This window comes from Salvelinus alpinus, chromosome 10, assembly GCF_045679555.1.
Source record: "Salvelinus alpinus chromosome 10, SLU_Salpinus.1, whole genome shotgun sequence".
Taxonomy (NCBI): Eukaryota; Metazoa; Chordata; class Actinopteri; order Salmoniformes; family Salmonidae; genus Salvelinus; species Salvelinus alpinus.
The window spans coordinates 10,435,517-10,460,095 of NC_092095.1; the positions used below are offsets into that span (position 1 = coordinate 10,435,517).

At 46.3% G+C, this 24,579-nt stretch overlaps 1 protein-coding gene across 2 annotated transcripts in view; it reads left to right on the forward strand.

The window, feature by feature from the left end:
- Window positions 1-23,749, forward strand: part of LOC139531494 (rho GTPase-activating protein 29-like) — an 81,395-nt gene extending 57,646 nt beyond the window's left edge. The window contains exons 11-24 of one of the 2 annotated variants that reach the window (XM_071327985.1): window positions 2,796-2,957; window positions 4,390-4,527; window positions 4,769-4,971; window positions 7,219-7,382; window positions 8,521-8,649; window positions 10,007-10,105; window positions 11,827-11,990; window positions 14,642-14,830; window positions 15,015-15,152; window positions 15,576-15,811; window positions 18,780-19,104; window positions 19,243-19,351; window positions 19,441-20,162; window positions 21,746-23,749. In XM_071327985.1, the coding sequence (XP_071184086.1) occupies window positions 2,796-2,957; window positions 4,390-4,527; window positions 4,769-4,971; window positions 7,219-7,382; window positions 8,521-8,649; window positions 10,007-10,105; window positions 11,827-11,990; window positions 14,642-14,830; window positions 15,015-15,152; window positions 15,576-15,811; window positions 18,780-19,104; window positions 19,243-19,351; window positions 19,441-20,162; window positions 21,746-21,979 (3,012 nt within the window). In that variant the 3' untranslated portion in view covers window positions 21,980-23,749. Of the gene's footprint in view, window positions 1-2,795; window positions 2,958-4,389; window positions 4,528-4,768; window positions 4,972-7,218; window positions 7,383-8,520; window positions 8,650-10,006; window positions 10,106-11,826; window positions 11,991-14,641; window positions 14,831-15,014; window positions 15,153-15,575; window positions 15,812-18,779; window positions 19,105-19,242; window positions 19,352-19,440 lie in introns of both variants that reach the window. The other variant, XM_071327984.1, reaches the window with a different exon arrangement.
- The last annotated feature ends 830 nt before the right edge of the window (window positions 23,750-24,579 follow it).

Consider the following 24,579-nt stretch of genomic DNA (forward strand, 5'->3'; position numbering starts at 1 on the left):
AGACACACTGGCTTTACTCAAAGAGGTCTAACAAAACAGTCCCCGCAATCATTTTATCATCAATTTCTCTCAGTCAATCATCTGTCACATTCGTTGAAATGAGTGGTCCAAGATGCAGCATGGTATGTTTCCATCCTTTAATATTGGAAATGAAAACTTCAAAGAACAAAACAAACAAACGAAACGTAAAGCTAAAAATAATGCTCACAGGCAACTAAACATAGACAAGATCCCACAAATCACAATAGGAAAATGGCTACCTAAATATGATCCCCAATCAGAGACAACGATAAACAGCTGCCTCTGATTGGCGAACCATGATCCAGTCGCCAATGCCATAGAAATGTACATTCACCCCTCATTTTGACTTAACCACACACGACTTAAATCATGTCAGCCCCAGACCGAGGTATGTAGCCAACATAGAGCAGTGGAAGAAGTCACTCTGAGTGGTCAGGCGAATGTGACACATCATCAGTCATTTGTGTAAGTCCTGATGGCTTGTATTTAGAATAATGTTTTACAGCTTTGCCATACTATATCCTGTGCTGAAAGTCTGCTTGTTCATATATTGTTATACATGATAAAGCCACATAGAGGGCCAGAGATGATTTCAGACACCTGAGATAATCTGAAGTACTTAAAAGGTCCACTAGATGTCTTGTGAGAATTTACATAAAATCTTTGAAACATACCAACATTCTGGTAGTTTACTGGTAAACTTAGGTTTCCAGTAATATCCACTCCCTATCAGTGATAGCGCTTCATCTGGAAGGCTGCACAGTTTAACACCTCTGTACAATGGACCTCAGGATGTGAGTGAGTGAGTGAGTGAGTGAGTGAGTGAGTGAGTGAGTGAGTGAGTGAGTGAGTGAGTGAGTGAGTGAGTGAGTGAGTGGGCTGGCTAATGTACAGTACCAGTCAAGAGTTTGGACACTCCTACTCATTCAAGGGTTTTTCTTTATTTTTACTATTTTCTACATTGTAGAATAATAGTGAAGACATCAAAACTATGAAATAACACATGGAATCATGGAGAAACCAAAAAAGTGTTAAAAAAACATGCTTTGCCTTGAAGACAGCTTTGCACATTCTCTGAAGCTTCATGAGGAATGGTTTTCCAACAGTCTTGAAGGAGTTCCCACATATGCTGAGCACGTGATGGCTGCTTTTCCTTCACTCTGCGGTCCTACTCATGCCAAACCATCTCAATTGGGTTGAGGTCGGGTGATTGTGGAGGCCAGGCAGCACTCCATTACTCCCCTTCTTGGTCAAGTAGCCATTACACAGCCTGGAGGTGTGTTTTGGGTCATTGTCCTGTTGAAAAACAAATGATAGTCCCACTAAGCATAAACCAGATGGGATGGTGTATCACTGCAGAATGCAGTGGTAGCCATGCTGGTTAAGTGTGCCTTGAATTCTAAATAAATCACTGACAGTGTCACCAGCAAAGCACCTCCACACCATCCACCTCCTCCTCCGTGCTTCACCGTGGGAACCACATATACGGAGATCATCCGTTCATCTACTCTGTGTCTCACAAAGACACAGCGTTTGGAGCCAAAATCTTACATTTGGACTGCGCGTGTTTCTTGCGCGTGTTACTTAGCCCAAGCAAGTCTCTTCTTCTTATTGGTGTACATTAGTAGTGGTATCTTTGCGCCAAGTCAACCATGAAGGCCTGATTCATGCCGTCTCCTCTGAACAGTTGATGTTGAGATGTGTCTGTTACTTGAACTCTGTGAAGCATTTATTTGGGCTGCTATTTCTGAGGCTGGTAACTCTAATAAACATGTCCTCTGCAGCAGAGGTCATTCTGGGTCTTCCTTTTCTGTGGTGATCCTCATGAGAGCCAGGTTCATCATAGCGTTTGATGGTTTTTGCGACTGCACTTGAAGAAACTTTCAAAGTTCTTGACATTTTCCGGATTGACTATCCTTCATGCCTTGAGGTAATGATGGACTGTCGTTTCTCTTTGCTTATTTGAGCTGTTCTTAACATAATATGGACTTGGTCTTTTACCAAATAGTGCTATTTCCTGTATACCACCCCTACCTTGTCACAACACAACTGATTTTAAGAAGTAAATAAATTCCACAAATTAACTTATAACAAGGCACACCTGTTAATTTAAATATATTCCAGGTGACTACCTCATGAAGCTGGTTGAGAGAATGCCAAGAGTGCAAAGCTGTCATCAAGGCAAAGGGTGGCTACTGTGAAAAATGAATGTTTGTGTTTAATGGTTGTGTCCATATGTGTTATTTCATAGTGTTGATGTCTTCACTATTATTCTACAATGTAGAAAATAGTAAAAATAAAGAGAAACCCTTGAATGGTTAGGTGTGTCCAAACTTTTGACTGGTGCTGTATGTCTCTAAGGATAGTTTCAGTGTTTTTCTTTTACAGTGTGAGAGAAAATTGACCTTGAACCATAAACAATGATTAGTACTGATTCAGCACATGTTTGTTCGTGGGTTTTGACTTTTTTTATTAGTTGTATGTACAGGGTACACATGGCGTTCACCGCCCAACGAAATGCTCAATTGCAGTCGACTAGAAGGTATACTGCGTATGTCAGAATTGACATTTCGTAGCAGGTTAGGATAACTTATACAGCAGGTTATGATAATTAATGTAGCCAGTTAGGATAATTAGGTTAAGGTTAGGAAAAGGGTTAGCGTTAGGGTTAGCTAAAACGTCAATTTGACATCTGTATCCCGTCTAGACATGACTGTGTTAGTGTGTTTGTTTGCCTTGTGTTTCTCTTGTGTTAACGCTGTGTGTGTTTTCAGCATGAAACGGATAGTGCCCTGAGGAAGGCCCATGTTCTGCAGGCCCAGAGACAGGAGGAGTATGAGAAGGCCCGGGTGTCCACCAGCCGAGTAGAGGAGGAGCAGCTGGGATCAGCCAAGCTGGAGAAGAGACGCAGGCTGGAGGAGGAGGCTCTGCAGAAGGTAAGACATTGTCCGTGAGGCCCGTAGCTCGACCGTGAGGCCCGTAGCTCGACCGTGAGGCCCGTAGCTCGACCGTGAGGCCCGTAGCTCGACCGTGAGGCCCGTAGCTCGACCGTGAGGCCCGTAGCTCGACCGTGAGGCCCGTAGCTCGACCGTGAGGCCCGTAGCTCCACCGTGAGGCCCGTAGCTCCACCGTGAGGCCCGAAGCTCCACCGTGAGGCCCGTAGCTCCACCGTGAGGCCCGTAGCTCCACCGTGAGGCCCGTAGCTCGACCGTGAGGCCCGTAGCTCGACCGTGAGGCCCGTAGCTCGACCGTGAGGCCCGTAGCTCGACCGTGAGGCCCGTAGCTCGACCGTGAGGCCCGTAGCTGGTCCGTGAGGCCCGTAGCTGGTCCGTGAGGCCCGTAGCTGGTCCGTGAGGCCCGTAGCTGGTCCGTGAGGCCCGTAGCTGGCCCGTAGCTGGACCGTGAGGCCCGTTGCTCGTCCGTGAGGCCCGTTGCTCGTCCGTGAGGCCCGTTGCTCGTCCGTGAGGCCCGTTGCTCGTCCGTGAGGCCCGTTGCTCGTCCGTGAGGCCCGTTGCTCGTCCGTGAGGCCCGTAGCTCGTCCGTGAGGCCCGTAGCTCGTCCGTGAGGCCCGTAGCTCGTCCGTGAGGCCCGTAGCTCCACCGTGAGGCCCGTAGCTCGACCGTGAGGCCCGTAGCTCGACCGTGAGGCCCGTAGCTGGTCCGTGAGGCCCGTAGCTGGTCCGTGAGGCCCGTAGCTCGACCGTGAGGCCCGTTGCTCGTCCGTGAGGCCCGTTGCTCGTCCGTGAGGCCCGTTGCTCGTCCGTGAGGCCCGTAGCTGGACCGTGAGGCCCGTTGCTCGTCCGTGAGGCCCGTTGCTCGACCGTGAGGCCCGTAGCTGGACCGTGAGGCCCGTAGCTGGACCGTGAGGCCCGTAGCTGGACCGTGAGGCCCGTAGCTGGACCGTGAGGCCCGTTGCTCGACCGTGAGGCTCGGCCGTGAGGCCCGTTGCTCGTCCGTGAGGCCCGTAGCTGGACCGTGAGTCCCCTTGCTCGTCCGTGAGGCCCGTAGCTGGACCGTGAGGCCCGTAGCTCGACCGTGAGGCCCGTAGCTCGACCATGAGGCCCGTACATCCTCCCTGAAACCGATAGCGTAGCCCATGAGAACTTAGTTACTCACTGAGGCCTATAGCTTGTTCCTGAGGCTCAAATCTTACCTATGAGGCCCAAATCTTACCTATGAGGCCTAGTCTTCACTCAGATACACAATCAAATAACAGTTAATAACTTCTTAGCAACTAACCCTAAACTGCTAAATTAGAATCCACATTCTTTACTTAGTCATGCTTGTAATGGAACTGTTTACCATTTGATCAGTGGATTGTAGTTGTGACATGTCCCCCCCCCCCCCCCCTCCCTGCCTTGTTTCATAGGCGGATGAGGCCAGAGACCACTGCAAGGCCTGTCTGACAGATGTAGGGGTGAAGAGAGTGGACCTGGCCAACACAAAGAGGGAGATCCTCACCCAGTTACGAAAGCTGGTCTTCCAGTGTGACCTCACTCTGAAAGCGGTATGTTGAGGAATACAGTATACAAATATTTTCAGAAAATGTAGTAGAATTGTGGAATGTATAGAGATGATTAACTTCTGAGCTTATTTGACTATAAAACAAGCGTGTCATTGGTCCCTCAAAGTTTTTGTCAAGGTAGTTCCTAGATTTCCAATGGCCGTCTTTGAACATGGTGTCTAGTCATTCTATTTCTATAGGTGCTGTATCTCAGGGGCTGTCTTGTGTCTGTCTGACTCCCCAGATGACTGTGAACTGGTTCCAGCTGCAGCAGGCCCAGGTTGTGTCTCTGCCTGTCAATCACCAGTCTCTGTGTGAGAACTCCAAGCTGTATGAACCGGGACAACACTACATCGACTTCGTCAGGAGTCTCCCTGCCCATTTGGACAGACCCAGGGTGCAGTGCTACGCCTTCGATGCTACCGTCTCGTACTGTAACAACGCAGGGTGAGGGGAACACCGGATGGTGTGATTTTGATGTTCCTACTACTGCGCCATCAATGTATTTTAAACCTGAATAGACTAAAAACATGTGACGCATCATCGTACCTAAGAGGCATTATCAAAACAAATGAGTGAGTTATTCTCTGTGGAAGAGTAGGGAGATTTTAACAGAGACCTACTGCTTTAGATGGGAAAATGGCTCAGAGAGAATAGGACTATATATATATATATATATATATATATATATATAGAGAGAGAGAGAGAGAGAGAGAGAGAGAGAGAGAGAGAGAGAGAGAGAGAGAGAGAGAGAGAGAGAGAGAGAGAGAGAGAGAGAGAGAGAGAGAGAGAGAGAGAGAGAGAGAGAGAGAGAGAGAGAGAGAGAGAGAGAGAGAGAGAGAGAGAGAGAGAGAGAGAGAGAGAGAGAGAGAGAGAGAGAGAGAGAGAGAGAGAGAGAGAGAGAGAGAGAGAGAGAGAGAGAGAGAGAGAGAGAGAGAGAGAGAGACTCTGCATGCAGAATTCTGCAAAAATATCCTCCGTGTACAACGTAGAACACCAAATAATGCATGCAGAGCAGAATTAGGCCGATACCCACTAATTATCAAAATCCAGAAAAGAGCCGTTAAATTCTACAACCACCTAAAAGGAAGCGATTCCCAAACCTTCCATAACAAAGCCATCACCTACAGAGAGATGAACCTGGAGAAGAGTCCCCTAAGCAAGCTGGTCCTAGGGCTCTGTTCACAAACACAAACACACCCCACAGAGCCCCAGGACAACAGCACAATTAGACCCAACCAAATCATGAGAAAACAAAAAGATAATTACTTGACACATTGGAAAGAATTAACAAAAAAACAGAGCAAACTAGAATGCTATTTGGCCCTAAACAGAGAGTATACAGTGGCAGAATACCTGACCACTGTGACTGACCCAAACTTAAGGAAAGCTTTGACTATGTACAGACTCAGTGAGCATAGCCTTGCTATTGAGAAAGGCCGCCGTAGGCAGACATGGCTCTCAAGAGAAGACAGGCTATGTGTTCACTGCCCACAAAATGAGGTGGAAACTGAGCTGCACTTCCTAACCTCCTGCCCAATGTATGACCATATTAGAGAGACATATTTCCCTCAGATTACACAGATCCACAAAGAATTCGAAAACAAATCCAATTTTGATAAACTCCCATATCTACTGGGTGAAATTCCACAGTGTGCCATCACAGCAGCAAGATTTGTGACCTGTTGCCACAAGAAAAGGGCAACCAGTGAAGAACAAACACCATTGTAAATACAACCCATATTTATGTTTATTTATTTTAACTTGTGTGCTTTAACCATTTGTACATTGTTACAACACTGTATATATATAATATGACATTTGTCATGTCTTTATTGTTTTGAAACTTCTGTATGTGTAATGTTTACTGTTAATTTTTATTGTTTATTTCACTTTTGTATATTATCTACCTCACTTGCTTTGGCAATGTTAACACATGTTTCCCATGCCAATAAAGCCCATTGAATTGAGAGAGAGAGAGAGAGAGAGAGAGAGAGAGAGAGAGAGAGAGAGAGAGAGAGAGAGAGAGAGAGAGAGAGAGAGAGAGAGAGAGAGAAGAACTCTTGGTTTTATATTTCTGTTTAGCCCATTTCTTCTGACTGAAACTCAAATCAAAGCTGTGAAGCTCTTTTGCTGATGCTACAGATATAAAATAGGCCCAAGATGGCTGTTCTTAACTCCACCTATTTCATCCCTTCCTTTCATGAGTGGTCGTCATAGACTCTGATGTCATAGTGTACTAGTGACAAAGTCAGTGGATGACAGAGATGCTTTGTTCTTGGTTGGTTTATCTTACAATCCTTCCCCCTGATCAGAAACAGGGAGGGGGAAGCAGAGGTTAAATATAGACCTATATCCTGCAGACGGCCCATATGCGCGTCCTTATAGCAGGGCCCATTGATTAGTATTACATCCGTTGATTATTAGTAGGCCATTATCAATTTCCACATGATTGCGAATGGACATGTTGATTGGGCTGTTCATTTCAGCTTTGTATTGATGTTAATGAGATTAATCAATTTGCTCTTTCAGCTTTGGAATTGGGCAATCATGTATGTAAATGTTATGGATCCATCCATGTGAGCTCATGTTGATTGATTACAGTACCCTCGCCAGACACTAGATATCCTCTATGTTTAGAGCCTATGATGTGAGACGTCAGGTTAACTCTTCCCTATCTCTCCCTCCTTCCAGGTTGCCTCTCGCCAAGCGGTCGTTGAGCAGCACCCACTGCAGTACCCACAGTTCCCACGATAACCTGTCTCAGATGTCCGCCACCTCTGGAGACTTCCTGGGGACCGACGAGGTGGACAGCCCGGTCCACACACGGCCCGCCAACAGCAGCACCGACATCCAAGGTAGCCTAGTTTTGTGACGAGGGTGGCCTGGTCGTTTACAGAGAAATACATAGAGGTATTCTGATGACGGTTGATTCTGTAATTCAGGTTAAAAGGGAAAACCTCAGCAATCCGTTTAGATCACAGTAGACTACAGCTAATTATCTCCTTGGCAACATGGCATTCTACTTTTCTTATGCATGCAGATGGGTTTTGTTCTGGCCTAACAGCTCTAGATGGTATCTGTTGATCTGACAAATGCTCGCTTCTCAGGGCCTGATAACTTTGTTTTCGTAGAGGCGAAAAGGCTGCGTTGTGTGTGTGTGTGTGGAAGCATCCAGATTGATCCAGTGCTTTGAGATTCATCCCTGTCCTCATATGACTGTCTGTCATTCAGGGAAACAGACACACCCTCACACTGTCATTCAGGGAAACAGACACACCCTCACACTGTCTGTCATTCAGGGAAACAGACACACCCTCACACTCATCCCATCTCTTTCACATCAGCTCCTTCTGATATAAAGTTTTTTTTGTTGTTGACAAAAATTAAAACTTGTCAATTTGTCACTTTTCCCCGAGGTTGGAGTAATAACATGTTCAACTACTTAAGACATTGGCTCGTATATCTAAGTTGTAGATTTTGAGAAAATGAACAACCTAAGGAAGAATTTTTCACTTCTCTTATTGATTTTCCAAACCCCAAAACCTGGCCTAGTCTGTTTGATCTGTTTCCCAAACATTCCCAGAGGTTTTGCGATATTGTGCCTCTGGGTTTAGAAACTCTCTGACTCTGTAACGAGTCTTTTGAGAGGTCTTTGGAATGATATTGTTCTTTTGTGATTCTCAAGTGTTTCAATTTGAACCACTTGATACTAAATGAATGTGCCCCTCTTTCCCACATGACCCACTCATTATGCTATCTAGGAAACAATTAGCTATCTAGTCCAGTCTATGGTTACTTTGGTTGGTTACTGAATTTCTATGACAGAATTTGAATAAAATGAATTACTAGTCTATACATTTTCTCTAATGTTTTGATTTAAATATAAAAGAAACATGCATAAAAAAAAACTCAAACAAATCCAAGTTCAGTATTCTACTATTGGATTAGATCAATACTTATACATGTGACCTCTGACAATAACACTTGTTCCAGCTCTGAGGTTCCAGGGCCCGTTCCGAGCCTGGGGAACGGGTAGTCAGGGCGGGGGGATGTGCAGTGACTCAGAGAGCACCGGAGGCAGCAGTGAGTCCCGATCCATGGACTCCCCCACCGCCAGCCCAGGTAAGGCCTTGTCTTCCCACCCTTCCTAGCCCAGGGCCCTATCTCCACACAACCTACACTACACTAGCCTGTGCAGGCTAGTCAAGTTCTTCCACACAGATCTCTACAAATAATTTCCGTATGGACCTCGCTTTGTGCACGGGGGCGTTGTCATGATGAAACAGGAAAGGGCCTTCTCCAAACTGTTGCCACAAAGTTGGAAGCACAGAATCATCTAGAATGTCATTGTATGCTGTAGCGTTAAGATTTCCCTTCACTGGAATTAAGGGGCCGAGCCCGAACCATGAAAACAGCCCCAGACCATTATTCCTCCTCCACCAAACATACCTGGGGCAGGTAGCATCCTCCTAGACATGACACAGACAGACAGCAGGATAGCAGCCACCCTCCTAGACGTAACACAGACAGACAGATGGACAGACAGCAGGATAGCAGCCACCCTCCTAGACGTGACACAGACAGACAGACAGCAGCCACCCTCCTAGACGTGACACAGACAGACGGACGGACGGACGGACGGACGGATGCCTGAGTCCTGATGGTGTGTCTATAATACCCTTGAAGGACATTTGAACTACAGGCAGGTTTAACAGTGACATTTTCTGGAGTTTTGTGTTATTCTGGTCGGTGTTCAACCATGTGTTGTATTCTGTGGATTATGTAACATGCTGATTTCTGTTGTTTGGTTTTAATTAAGTGTTATGATAGTTTTCCTTTAAATGACTTATAGTGTTACCGTTACTCTCATGTTGTTATCATACACAACAACAGTTCCTGAGTGAGATGTTTTAATTAACAAGTTACAATTAACTTAATTGGATTAATCAATCTGACTCGTTAGAACCTTTTAACTCATACAAATCTAGAATGATTGGAATGAGTGATTGCAATCTAGCCAGTCAATTCATTCCTTTATTCCCAAAGAGCCCCAATGTCTGGAGAAATGTGCCCTGTCATTGAGATGGGTCTCTTGTCCAGGCCATTATCAGAACAATAAGGGAATCAAGCAGAGGGATTGATCAGTGAATGGAGGTATGAATTGCCCAGAACGTCTTGTGAGTGATCCCTTGCTGGTCTCCTGACCACTTGCCATTGGTGGGCCCAAGGGGTGCCACGCCCCACAATCTCAACCATGTCTTATAATAAGTGGACTCTGTCAGTTACTCAGTTCATAACAATCAAGGCCTGAAGCTATGGCTAGAAAGGAGCAGACACTCTGAGATAACCTCCCAAACCAAGGATCGAGCACTATTTCTAGACCAGGCCTCAGACAGGCGACAGTAGTAGTGAGTAGTTAGACAGTACTATTGACAAGATACTATGAGGATCTTTTGTGTGTTCACTGCCTCCTGCTCAGGTGACTTCAACAGGAGATTACGCAGAAGCCCGTCCACGGGGACCATGTCGTCAGCTGATGACCTGGATGAGAGAGAGCCACCCTCGTCGTCAGACAACGGTGAGTCAGATAGTTTATTCATTTGATATGGCGCCAAATGTTTGCTTTGGAAAAGTATGTTGTCACACTTTTCATGTCAATAAAGTTTTGGGATTTTGAATTTGAGTTCAGAGAAAGTGTGTGTGTGTGTGTGTGTGTGTGTGCGTGTGTGTGTGTGTGTAGTAAAACTGTTGGCCATACTTGAAATGTCCTAAGAGTATATTGTAACAGTTCAGAATGTGTAATAACAGTCTAGTGGAGAGGTAATCTCTTCAGCGGCAATAAAAAAAGTAGCCTGGCAGCTAGAGCATTCGGCCACTAACCTGAATATTGCTATTTAGAATCCCAAAGCCGACAAGGTGAAGGACACTGTCTATGTGCCCTTGAGCTAGGCACTTAACCCTAATAGCTCTAGGGTTGCCATTGATAATGGCTGACTCTGGCTGTGACCCCCAGTCCCAGGGGGTGTTGGTATATGTAAAAATATAAATGTAAGCACCCAAGAAAAGTATCATTATAGGTACACTGACTGAGCAAAACAAGGTTTCGGAATAACAGCAGAAAATACACATGACCAAAAGTATGTGGACACCTGCTCGTCAAACATCTCATTCCAAAATCATGGGTATTAATATGGAGTTGGTCCCCCCTTTTACTGCTATAACAGCCTCCACTCTTCTGGGAAGGCTTTCCACTAGATGTTGGAACATTTTTGCGGGGACCTGCTTCCATTCAACCACAAGAATATTAGTGAGGTTGGGCACTGATGTTGGGCGATTAGGCCTGGCTTGCAGTCGGTGTTCCAATTCGAGTTTGATGGAGTTGAGGTCCAGGTCTCTGTGCAGGCCAGTCAAGTTCTTCCACACACCGATCTCGACAAACCATTTCTGTATAGACCTCGCTTTGTGCACGGGGGCATTGTCATGATGAAACAGGAAAGGGCCTTCTCCAAACTGTTGCCTCAAAGTTGGAAGCACAGAATCATCTAGAATGTCATTGTATGCTGTAGCGTTAAGATTTCCCTTCACTGGAACTAAGGGGCCGAGCCCGAACCATGAAAACAGCCCCAGACCATTATTGCACGGGGGCATTGTCAGTTGGAAGCACAGAATCATCCACAGAATCATCTAGAATGTCATTGTATGCTGTAGCGTTAAGATTTCCCTTCACTGGAACTAAGGCGGTCGAGTTTTACACCACTCCAGCTGACGCTTGGCGTTGCGCATGGTGATCTAAGGCTTGTGTGCGGCTGCTCGGCCATGGAAACCCATTTCATGAAGCTCCCGACGAACAGTTATTGTGCTGATATTGCTTCCAGAGGCAGTTTGGGAGTCGGTAGTGAATGTTGCAACTGAGGACAGACGATTTTTACTCGCTACGCGCTTCAGCACTCGGCGGTCCCGTTCTGTGAGCTTGTGTGGTCTACCACTAAGCGGCTGAGCCGTTGTTGCTCCTAGACGTTTCCACTTCACAATAACAGCATTTACAGTTGATCGAGGCAGCCCTAGCAGGGAAGACATTTGACAAACTGACTTCTTGTAAAGGTGACATCCTATGACGGTGCCACGTTGAAAGTCACTCAGCTCTTTAGTAAGGCCATTTTACTGACAATGTTTGTCTATGGAGATTGCATGGCTGAGTGCTCGATTTTATACACTTGTCAGCAACGGGTGTGGCAGAAATAGTCAAATCCACTCATTTGAAGGGGTGTGTGTGTCTCTCTCTATGTTTTGCCTCCCCAGGTCTGGATGAGATGGTGACAGAGACAGCCAGTTCCCCAGGGCCGTTCTATGACATCCAGATGTCCAAGGCAGCCCAGACTCACAAGCTGAGGAAGCTGAGGGCCCTGTCCAAGTGCAGAGAGTGTGATAGTCTGGTGGTCTTCCATGGGGCTGAGTGTGAGGAGGTGAGTGCTCTGTCCAACACTGGTTCTCAATCTGGGGTATTATACCGCTGGAAGTACCTGGCCTAATCACAGTGGGGGATGGAAGTACCTGGCCTAATCACAGTGGGGGATGGAAGTACCTGGCTTATCCACAGGGGGGATGGAAGTACCTGGCCTAATCACAGTGGGGGATGGAAGTACCTGGCCTAATCACAGTGGGGGATGGAAGTACCTGGCTTATCCACAGGGGGGATGGAAGTACCTGGCCTAATCACAGTGGGGGATGGAAGTACCTGGCCTAATCACAGGGGGGGATGGAAGTACCTGGCCTAATCACAGGGGGGGATGGAAGTACCTGGCCTAATCACAGTGGGGGATGGAAGTACCTGGCCTAATCACAGTGGGGATGGAAGTACCTGGCCTAATCACAGTGGGGGATGGAATTACCTGGCTTATCCACAGGGGGGATGGAAGTACCTGGCCTAATCACAGTGGGGGATGGAAGTACCTGGCCTAATCACAGGGGGGGATGGAAGTACCTGGCCTAATCACAGGGGGGGATGGAAGTACCTGGCCTAATCACAGTGGGGGATGGAAGTACCTGGCCTAATCACAGTGGGGGATGGAAGTACCTGGCCTAATCACAGGGGGGGATGGAAGTACCTGGCCTAATCACAGTGGGGGATGGAAGTACCTGGCCTAATCACAGTGGGGGATGGAAGTACCTGGCTTATCCACAGGGGGGATGGAAGTACCTGGCCTAATCACAGTGGGGGATGGAAGTACCTGGCCTAATCACAGGGGGGGATGGAAGTACCTGGCCTAATCACAGGGGGGGATGGAAGTACCTGGCCTAATCACAGTGGGGGATGGAAGTACCTGGCCTAATCACAGTGGGGGATGGAAGTACCTGGCCTAATCACAGTGGGGGATGGAAGTACCTGGCTTATCCACAGGGGGGATGGAAGTACCTGGCCTAATCACAGGGGGGGATGGAAGTACATGGCCTAATCACAGTGGGGGATGGAAGTACCTGGCCTAATCACAGTGGGGGATGGAATTACCTGGCTTATCCACAGGGGGGATGGAAGTACCTGGCCTAATCACAGTGGGGGATGGAAGTACCTGGCCTAATCACAGTGGGGGATGGAAGTACCTGGCTTATCCACAGGGGGGATGGAAGTACCTGGCCTAATCACAGTGGGGGATGGAAGTACATGGCCTAATCACAGTGGGGGATGGAAGTACCTGGCCTAATCACAGGGGGGGATGGAAGTACCTGGCCTAATCACAGTGGGGATGGAAGTACCTGGCCTAATCACAGGGGGGGTGGAAGTACCTGGCCTAATCACAGTGGGGGATGGAAGTACCTGGCCTAATCACAGTGGGGGATGGAAGTACCTGGCCTAATCACAGTGGGGGATGGAAGTACCTGGCTTATCCACAGGGGGGATGGAAGTACCTGGCCTAATCACAGGGGGGGATGTAAGTACCTGACTTATCCACAGGGGGGATGGAAGTACCTGGCCTAATCACAGGGGGGGATGGAAGTACCTGGCTTATCCACAGGGGGGATGGAAGTACCTGGCCTAATCAGTGGGGGATGGAAGTACCTGGCCTAATCACAGGGGGGGATGGACGTACCTGGCCTAATCACAGTGGGGGATGGAAGTACCTGGCCTAATCACAGGGGGGATGGAAGTACCTGGCCTAATCACAGGGGGGGATGGAAGCACCTGGCCTATCCACAGTGGGGGATGGAAGTACCTGGCCTATCCACAGGGGGGAATTGGAAAGACTCACAGGAACATAGGCATAATGATCAGTTGCACATTAGGGGGTACTTCAGGTAGAGCAAAATGTGATTGGGGGTACGGTAGGTAAATGTGATTGGGGGTACGGTAGGTAAATGTGATTGGGGGTACGGTAGGTAAATGTGATTGGGGGTACGGTAGGTAAATGTGATTGGGGGTACGGTAGGTAAATGTGATTGGGAGTACGGTAGGTAAATGTGATTGGGGGTACGGTAGGTAAATGTGATTGGGGGTACGGTAGGTAAATGTGATTGGGGGTACGGTAGGTAAATGTGATTGGGGGTACGGTAGGTAAATGTGATTGGGGGTACGGTAGGTAAATGTGATTGGGGGTACGGTAGGTAAATGTGATTGGGGGTACGGTAGGTAAATGTGATTGGGGTACGGTTAATAATTAAAACAGGTTAAGAAGCATTGTTCTATAGTTGTCCCAATAGGAAAGAGTCTATAGAACACAGACCGCCATCATCCACCACTGGATATTTGGGCCTCTTTCTGGGAGAACTGTACTCTCCTCTCACTAGAATGTTCTCTCAGCTCTGCTTATTTTACAGAGTTACATGACATATTTATTAAACATTGACATACTATTTGGATAGATTGGAACAGGACAGTGAAAGATGGTTACTTGAATTATTATTATTATTATTATTATTCAGACGTTTATGTATCGCTGTGGCTCTGTGAGAGGGTGGCGCTAGCAACGCCAAGGTCGTGGGTTCAATTCCCGCTGTCGATTACATACACTCACTGTGTATGTTAGTCACTTTGGATAAAAGCTATATGCCAGGTGGATTATATACAGTAGTGTTGCTAGCTGACGTGGATATATTAACTATCGGACTGCTGTTTTCCCAGTGCTTCCTGGCCTGCCATAAGAAGTGTCTGGACACTCTGGCCATCCAGTGTGGTCATAAGAAGCTGCATGGTAGACTGCACCTCTTTGGTGTCGACTTCACCCAGGCAGTTAGGAACAACCCAGACGGAATCCCTTTCATAATCAGGAAGTGTACCTCTGAGATCGAGAATAGAGCGCTGGACATGAAGGTAACATAATGCTAGCATTTTCATTGGAACGTTATATAGCCTCGCTTGTTTGGTAAATCTTCTCCATTGTTTCAGATGTCACCCACCCCTGAAGATGTTCTGGTTTTTTGCATGGAAATGATGCTTGTTAGGAGAATAAAATGGCCCAAAATCTGAGCTGATGTGTTGTGTCTTGGTTGTCCAGGGGATCTACCGCGTGAACGGGGCCAAGTCCCGTGTGGAGAAGCTCTGTCAGGTATTTGAGAACGGCAAGGACCTCGTGGAGCTATCTGACCTTTACCCCCATGACATCAGCAACGTGCTCAAACTCTACCTGAGACAGGTGGGTCACACAGACAGACCAGACCAGACAGGCAGACTTCTTCAGGACAAGATAGTCGCTATCCAGAACCTTAAAGTGTTCTTCGGCTGTCCCCATAGGAGAACCCTTTGAATAACAATTTTCGGTTCTAGTTCGAACCCTTTTGGCTCTAGATAGAACCAAAAAGGGTTCTACCTGCAACCAAAAAGTTTATCCTATGGAGACAGCCAAAGAACCCTTTTGAAACCCTTTTTTCTAAGAGTGTAATTACAGAGTACTCCAGGCAGACAGACCGCACACTAGCCCAATAATATTGACTTATCTTCCTTGTCTTCATTCATTGCTAGTTTATAGCTTCTCTCTTTGTCTCCATTCCTGTCTGTTGTATATTTGTCTTCATTCCAGTTTAAAATGAACTTCCTTGTTTATTTTCTCTCCCTGTAGCTTCCAGAGCCTCTCATCCTGTTCCGTTTCTACAATGACTTCATCGGCCTGGCCAAGGAGAGCCAGAACATCATCGTCGATGAGGTGGAGGCGTCCAGGGTCAGCCCCGCCTCCATGACCCCGCCGGAGGTCAGTGTGGAGCTCAACCGGGTCCTCTTTAAGATAAAAGACCTACTGAGACAGCTGCCCCCGGCCCACTACAAGACCCTGCAGTTCCTCATCCAACACCTGCACAGGTACCCAAATCTATTCAGAGAATTTAGATGAGTTGACTGGTGCTGCGCAATTCTGACTTTCATGTAAATAATGTATTGATGTCAATGGGAGACTTTGAGTTAAGTCAGTGGATCTTAAGGCAGAATACAACCCTATTAATACAGATACTCAGCTTAAAGGTCCAGTGTAGTCAAAAACATGATATTGTTTGTGTTTTATTTTTATATATACAGTTGAAGCCGGAAGTTTACACACACTTAGGTTGGCGTCATTAAAACTCATTTTTCAACCACTCCACAAATTTCTTGTCAACAAACTATAGTTCTGGCAAGTCAGTTAGGAAATCTACTTTGTGCATGACGCAAGTAGTTTTTCCAACAATTGTTTACAGACAGATTATTTTACTTATAATTCACTATATCACAATTCCAGAGGGTCAGAAGTTTACATAACTCTAAGTTGACTGTGCCTTTAAACAGCTTGGAAAATTTCAGAAAATGATGTCATGGCTTTAGAAGCTTCTGATAGGCTAATTGACATAATTTGAGTCAATTGGAGGTGTACCAGAGGACATTTCTCCAAAAAGTACGATCTTTGTCCCCATGTGCAGTTACAAACGGTAGTCTGGCTTTTTTATTGCGTGTTTGGAGCAGTGGCTTCTTCGCTGAGCGGCCTTTCAGGTTATGTCGATATAGGACTTGTTTTACTGTGGATATAGATACTTTTGTACCTGTTTCCTCCAGCATCTTCACAAGGTCCTTTGCTGTTGTTCTAGGATTGATTTGCACTTTTCGCACCAACGTACGTTCATCTCTAGGAGACAGAACGCGTCTCCTTCCTGAGTGGTATGACGGCTGTGTGGTCCCATGGTGTTTATACTTGCGTACAATTGTTTGTACAGATGAATGTGGTACCTTCAGGCCTTTGGAAATTGTTCCCGTGGATGAACAAGACTTGTGGTGGGCTACAATTATTTTTCTGAGGTCTTGGCTGATTTCTTTTGTTTTTCCAATGATGTCAAGCAAAGACGCACTGAGTTTGAAAGTAGGCCTTGAAATACATCCACAGGTACACCGCCAATTCACTCAAATTATGTAAATTTGCCTATCAGAAGCTTCTAAAGCCATGACATCATTTTCTGGAATTTTCCAAGCTGTTTAAAGGCACAGTCAACTTAGTGTATGTAAACTTCTGACCCCCTGGAATTGTGATACAGTGAATTATAAGTTAAATAATCTGTCTGTAAACAATTGTTGGAAAAATTACTTGTGTCATGCACAAAGTAGATGTCCTAACCGACTTGCCAAAACTATAGTTTGTTAACAATAAATTTGTAGAGTGGTTGAAAAATTAGTTTTAATGACTCCAACCTAAGTGAATGTAAACTTCCGACTTCAACTGTGTATACACACACACACACACACACACACACACACACACACACACACACACACACACACACACACACACACACACACACACACGGCTCTAGAAAAAATTAAGAGACCAATGCAAAATTATCGGTTTCTCTGGTTTTACTATTCATAGGTATGTGTTCGGGTAAAACTAACATTTTTGTTTAATTCTATAAACTACTGACAACATTTCTCCCAAATTCCAAATAAAAATGTGGCCATTTAGATAACAAAAAAAGATGTGGTGTTGTCAGACCTCGAATAATGCAAAGAAAATAAGTTCATATTCATTTTTAAACAACACAATACTAATGGTTTAACTTAGGAAGAGTTCATATTTGGTGGAATAACCCTGATTTTCAATCACAGCTTTCATGCGTCTTGGCATGCTCTCCACCAGTCTTTCACATTAACGTTGGGGGACTTTATGCCAACCCTGGCGCAAAAATTCAAGCAGCTCAGCTTTGTTTGATGGCTTATGACCATCCATCTTCCTCTTGATCACATTCCAGAGGTTTTCAATGGGGTTCAGGTCTGGAGATTGGGCTGGCCATGACAGGGTCTTGATCTGGTGGTCCTCCATCCACACCTTGATTGACCTGGCTGTGTGGCATGGAGCATTGTCCTGCTGGAAAAACCAATCCTCAGTGTTGGGGGAACATTGTCCTGCTGGAAAAACCAATCCTCAGTGTTGGGGGAACATTGTCAGAGCAGAAGGAAGCAAGTTTTCTTCCAGATCATCATTGATCCTCCACTAAATTTCACAGTGTGTGTGCGAGACACTGTGGCTTGTAGGCCTCTCCAGGTTTCGCACCCACTGTGAAATAACAATAGCGAGACTATATACAGGGGGTACCGTTACAGAGTCAGTATGCGGGACACCGGTTAGTCGAGGTAATTGAGATAATATGTACATGTAGGTAGAGTTATTAAAAAGTGACTATGCATAGATAATAACAGAGAGTAGCAGCGGTGTGAAGTGTGTGGGGCGCAATGGAAATAGTCTGGGTAGCCATTTGACTAGGTGTTCAGCAGTCTTATGTCTTGGAGGTAGAAGCTGTGTAGAAGCCTCTTAGACCCAGACTTGGACTCTATGACTATGGTGGCTGGAGTCTGACAATTGTTAGGGCCTTCCTCCTGACCGATTCTGCGTTTGGTTAATGATTGTCTCTCATGAGACACTGTAGACACGGAAGTCTATTTCATTTCCTCAAAAAACCCAGAATAAATCTAAGATAAATCTGTAATGAATTGTGATGTTGCTGCTGGGCAGGTCTGTCTGTCTATTCATTTACCTGTTGTGACACACTGAGGTTACAAACTCAATTTTTAGACGAGACTGGCTTTATGACCAAACTGATCCTATTTATAATTTGTAGTCAATGTTGACACTAGTATTAATGTTTCTGACTCATATCTATGCCACAGGCCATTTTCAGAGGGTATTCATTACTTTTTCAAGGCATTCGCTCTTTAAAACACACATCCCGCAAAGTAACTACCAAAACCTGCAACAGCAGTAACAATGAACCAGAAGTCCACCTCCTTATTTCATCCTTCCTCTCCCCTGTAGGGTGACCGAGCAGGCGGAGGAGAACAAGATGACAGCCACTAACCTAGGTATCATCTTCGGCCCCACGCTCATCAAACCCAGACAGACGGACGCCGAGGTGTCCCTGTCCTCCCTGGTGGACTACCCCTACCAGGCACTCACCGTGGAGCTCCTCATCAGACACTATCAGATGATCTTTGATGCCCCCGTCAGCCCCCTGCCACGGCCCCAGGGCCCCCCAGGCCCCTCTGAGGAGAGCTTCTCCCTAGAGGATCAGGACCCATACCCCAGCTTCACCACTCAGGAGAAGACGCTCAGCAGACAGTCTCTTGTAGACATCAAGGAGGTAAGTGAGAAATATGATTAACCTGTTATGGATCTAGCTTCTACTGACTAGAACAGCAACGATGACTCTCTTCTCTCTCTCTCTTTTTTGTGTTTTTCTCTCTCTGTTCCTCTGTTTCCTGTCCCCGGTCCATCGTAGCAGAGCTGTAAAGTCTTTAAGTGTCATTCCTCTATAGTCTCCTCCACCCATGCAATGAAGGGGGTCAGAGATGGGAACCCCACGTCTGATAGGAGAGACTCTACCCCTGGTCAGTATTACTCCACTATAGCCGTACAGTGTATACACTGTTCACATCCTGCTATTTTATTACTGACTCATCCTCTCTGTCCTCTGTAGTAGCAGACGAGGTCCCTGAGGTCCAGAGTTCAGGAGGAGAGAGGGGGGAAAGGAGCTTAACCCAGGCCCCCCGCACCACCTCCCGGGTCCATCTCCGCCACCCCCGCTCCAAGCTGGTCTCCCGGCCTGTCAGCATGCCCGCCGAACGCCTCCTGAACCCGGCCCGAGGCGTGGACGAGAGGAACGCCAGGAACACCGCCGATCAAGTCAACGGTACCGGGAGCGCCAAGAGCGTTACGCGGGACCAGTCGATCGAGGAGGTGTCAGAAGATGAGAAGCCAAAGTCGAGGGTGACCAGCCAATACCGGAACATGGACACAGGGACGCTACGCAGGACCTGGGACAGGCAGTACAAACCTTATGACATCACCCCCAGGACAGCTAAGATCAACCTGCCTTCAGCAGACGAGGAGGAGGACTCGACCAGAAGCCTTTCCACGTCTGTTCCATCATCCTCTTCCTTCGGGAGGGGTGGCTGCACCATCGCAGTGTGGCCGGGCAGGACTCTGAGAAGAGAGGAGAACGTGTGGGAGTACAGCCAAGTGCCCACTGTATTCAGACCCCCCCGCACTTTACAGCCACCCCCTGGAACCTTCTACAAACACCCCACGGGGAGCATGGCCAATGCGCTAGGTGACGTGGGGCTAAAGAAGCACGCCACTGTAGCTAACAGCACTGAGGAGGAGGAGGAAGATGATGAGGAAGAGGAGATGGGTCTGGAGGTCTCTGTGGATGAGGACACTGTGGATGAGTACAGTGAGGCTCCGCGGCAGGCTGCAGGCCACTCTCTGTCCCTGCCCCAGTCCCCCAGCTCCAGTCCTGAAGACTTCAGTCAGGAGGCCAAGCCTGTGTACCAGAGACTACGGCCCAGACGCTTGCAGGAGTTGGAGCACCGCGAGGCCCATTTTGTGTGACCGTCTTTATCTCCATCACTCACTGGACGTCGTTACAATTCATCAAGTCATATTTCTTCTTTGACTTGAATTTAAATGTTCATATCTGTATAATATGTGTCATGTTGTAGAAGAAAACAACACTAAATAATTTCATGATCTGTGAAATTAAATTCCCATGGAGGTGTAATATATTCCTTGTCTGTTTTGTTGTCTGTTTTGGAGCCCCTTGTTGTCTGTTTTGGAGCCCCTTGTTGTCTGTTTTGGAGCCCCTTGTTGTCTGTTTTGGAGCCCCTTGTTGTCTGTTTTGGAGCCCCTTGTTGTCTGTTTTGGAGCCCCTTGTTGTCTGTTTTGTTGTCTGTTTTGTTGTCTGTTTTGGAGCCCCTTGTTGTCTGTTTGGGAGCCCCTTGTTGTCTGTTTGGGAGCCCCTTGTTGTCTGTTTGGGAGCCCCTTGTTGTCTGTTTGGGAGCCCCTTGTTGTCTGTTTTGGAGCCCCTTGTTGTCTGTTTTGGAGCCCCTTGTTGTCTGTTTGGGAGCCCCTTGTTGTCTGTTTTGGAGCCCCTCGTTGTCTGTTTTGGAGCCCCTCGTTGTCTGTTTTGGAGCCTCTCGTTGTCTGTTTGGGAGCCCCTTGTTGTCTGTTTGGGAGCCCCTTGTTGTCTGTTTGGGAGCCCTTTGTTGTCTGTTTGGGAGCCCCTTGTTGTCTGTTTGGGAGCCCCTTGTTGTCTGTTTGGGAGCCCCTTGTTGTCTGTTTGGGAGCCCCTTGTTGTCTGTTTGGGAGCCCCTTGTTGTCTGTTTTGGAGCCCCTTGTTGTCTGTTTTGGAGCCCCTTGTTGTCTGTTTTGGAGCCCCTTGTTGTCTGTTTTGGAGCCCCTTGTTGTCTGTTTTGGAGCCCCTTGTTGTCTGTTTTTGGAGCCCCTTGTTGTTTGTTTTTGGAGCCCCTTGTTGTCTGTTTTGGAGCCCCTTGTTGTCTGTTTGGGAGCCCCTTGTTGTCTGTTTGGGAGCCCCTTGTTGTCTGTTTGGGAGCCCCTTGTTGTCTGTTTTGGAGCCCCTTGTTGTCTGTTTTGGAGCCCCTTGTTGTCTGTTTGGGAGCCCCTTGTTGTCTGTTTGGGAGCCCCTTGTTGTCTGTTTGGGAGCCCCTTGTTGTCTGTTTGGGAGCCCCTTGTTGTCTGTTTTGGAGCCCCTTGTTGTCTGTTTTGGAGCCCCTTGTTGTCTGTTTTGGAGCCCCTTGTTGTCTGTTTGGGAGCCCCTTGTTGTCTGTTTGGGAGCCCCTTGTTGTCTGTTTGGGAGCCCCTTGTTGTCTGTTTTGGAGCCCCTTGTTGTCTGTTTGGGAGCCCCTTGTTGTCTGTTTTGGATGGCCAATGCGCTAGGTGACGTGGGGCTAAAGAAGCACGCCACTGTAGCTAACAGCACTGAGGAGGAGGAGGAAGATGATGAGGAAGAGGAGATGGGTCTGGAGGTCTCTGTGGATGAGGACACTGTGGATGAGTACAGTGAGGCTCCGCGGCAGGCTGCAGGCCATTCTCTGTCCCTGCCCCAGTCCCCCAGCTCCAGTCCTGAAGACTTCAGTCAGGAGGCCAAGCCTGTGTACCAGAGACTACGGCCCAGACGCTTGCAGGAGTTGGAGCACCGCGAGGCCCATTTTGTGTGACCGTCTTTATCTCCATCACTCACTGGACGTCGTTACAATTCATCAAGTCATATTTCTTCTGTTTTGGAGCCCCTTGTTGTCTGTTTTGTTGTCTGTTTGGGAGCCCCTTGTTGTCTGTTTTGGACTTCGACAGTTGGTGCTGGAAGGAACTATTGTACTGCAGGTCTCCAAAATGAAGACAGGATGCACTTAAGTTAACTACGCAACAATGTGTGTGTTTGTAAGTTACTGTTGTAGGTTTCTCTGCAAAATGTCTGTATAAAGAAAACCACCGAATCAAAACATGCTTCTAGTACCGATCACTACGACTGTTTTATGTACGCCATTTTGTTACAGCATTTGTTTTTCCTCTTTTTAAACTGTGCAATTACTTTTACTCAAAAGACAGCTGGCTCATTCCAGAAAAACAGTGCCTTTTATGTCCCTTTGATAATGTATGTAGAAATTGTGCACCAATATGGAATTGTAAAAGCCTGTTATATTTAAATGAAGTGTCATTTTAATATAGACCACGTGGATAATTCAATCAATCTTAGACTTGCTAAAGTGAGAAAGAAAAATCTGAATTGTCCCTCCGTGCACCCTCTGGGACTTCTGGCAAGATGTTAACCCACTTAACCCCCAAAATGTCTCCTGGTTTTCACCGTCATTGTAAAGCCCTAGTTATTTTGTTGCTTTGAAGATCATTATTTACATTGAGCTCCAAAAGTATTGGGAAAGTGACACGTGTTGTTGTTGTTTTTGCCTCTGTACTCCAGAACTTTGGATTTGAAATGATAGAATGACGTTGATGTTTAAGTGCCGACTGTCAGCTTTAATTTGAGTTCAGTTTCATCCATATCGGGTGAACCGTTTAGAAATTACAGCACTTTTTGTACATAACCTCCCCCCTCCCCCCCCCCCCATTTTTAGGGGACTAAACGTATTGGGACAAATTCACTTATGTGTATTAAAGTAGTCAAAAGCTTAGTATTTGGTCCCATATTGCTAGAACACAATGATTACATCAAGCTTGTGACTCTACAGACTTATTGGATGCATTTGCTGTTTGTTTTGGATGTTTCAGATTATTTTGTGCCCAATAGAAATTAATGGTAAATCATGTTTTGTGTCACTTTTATTGTAAATAAGAATATAATATGTTTCCAAACACTTCTACATTCATGTGGATGCTACCATTATTACGGATAGTCCTGAATGAATCATGAATAATGATGACTAAGACAGTTACTTGAGGTCATACCCCAAGGTCATGCTAACCTCTCACTATTACAATAACAGGGGAGGTTAGCATTTTATATCATACCCCAAGGTCATGCTAACCTCTCACTATTACAATACCAGGGGAGGTTAGCATTTTATATCATACCCCCAGGTCATGCTAACCTCTCACTATTACAATAACAGGGGAGGTTAGCATTTTATATTATACCCCAGGTCATGCTAACCTCTCACTATTACAATACCAGGGGAGGTTAGCATTTTATATCAAACCCCCAGGTCATGCTAACCTCTCACTATTACAATAACAGGGGAGGTTAGCATTCTATATCATACCCCCAGGTCATGCTAACCTCTCACTATTACAATACCAGGGGAGGTTAGCATTTTTTGGGGGTATGATATTTATGCCTCTAACTTTCTCACAACAAGTGTGCCACTGTCCCAATGCTTCTGGAGCTCACTGTATTTCATGTGATGAGCGATTCATTTACATCTGTCCCTCATTTTAAGGTCGACCCTATTACGTGAAATAAACACTCATTTGAATATGGTGAAACTATTCCTTTTAAAATATTGAACATCTATCATGCTGATTAGACCGGGCACAAACATGTTGATTTTGTTTGTCAACACCATAAGCGATCAGGACACACAGGTTGAAATATAAAAAATAAAAAAATTCAAACCAACTTTATTAATTTGGGGACAGGTCGAAACACATGAAACATTCATGGACATTTAGCTAGCTAGCGTGCTGTTGCTAGCTCATTTGTCCTGGGATATAAACATTGGGTAGTTATTTTACCTGAAATGTACAAGGTCCTTCTTTTTCTGGATCATTGTAGAATTATGACCCATGTGTTCTCTACTCTGACAAATAATCCACACATAAAAGGGGAAAAACCTAGTTAGTTCCTAGTAGCCTCTCCTCCTTCAGTCTTCTTCTTCTGTGGATTTTAAATGGCAGTTGGCAACCAACTTTAAGGTGTATTACCACCACAAACTGGACTGGAGTGTGGACGTCAGTTTATCTTTCAATCACCCACGTGGGTATATGCTCCTAAAAACCAATGAGGAGATTTGAGAGGCGGCACTTGCAGCGGGGTCAAAATTAGAACCAAGTTCTATAATAATGCTCGTTGACGCCCCTGAGCAGTGTGGGTGCAATGATTGAATAACATGTATGTGTACATTTATTTTGCAACGCGAGCGGTGTGGTCAGCATGTAATACTAAAATCATAGTATAAAAGCAGGTGAGCTGGTTTGACTGTTTATGGCCATTTTCTGATGTTTTGTAGTGGACAACTGAAGCGGGTCGAGCATATAACACGTGAACCCAGTTACCCATATAGATACACAGGCTAGAAATGTTTTT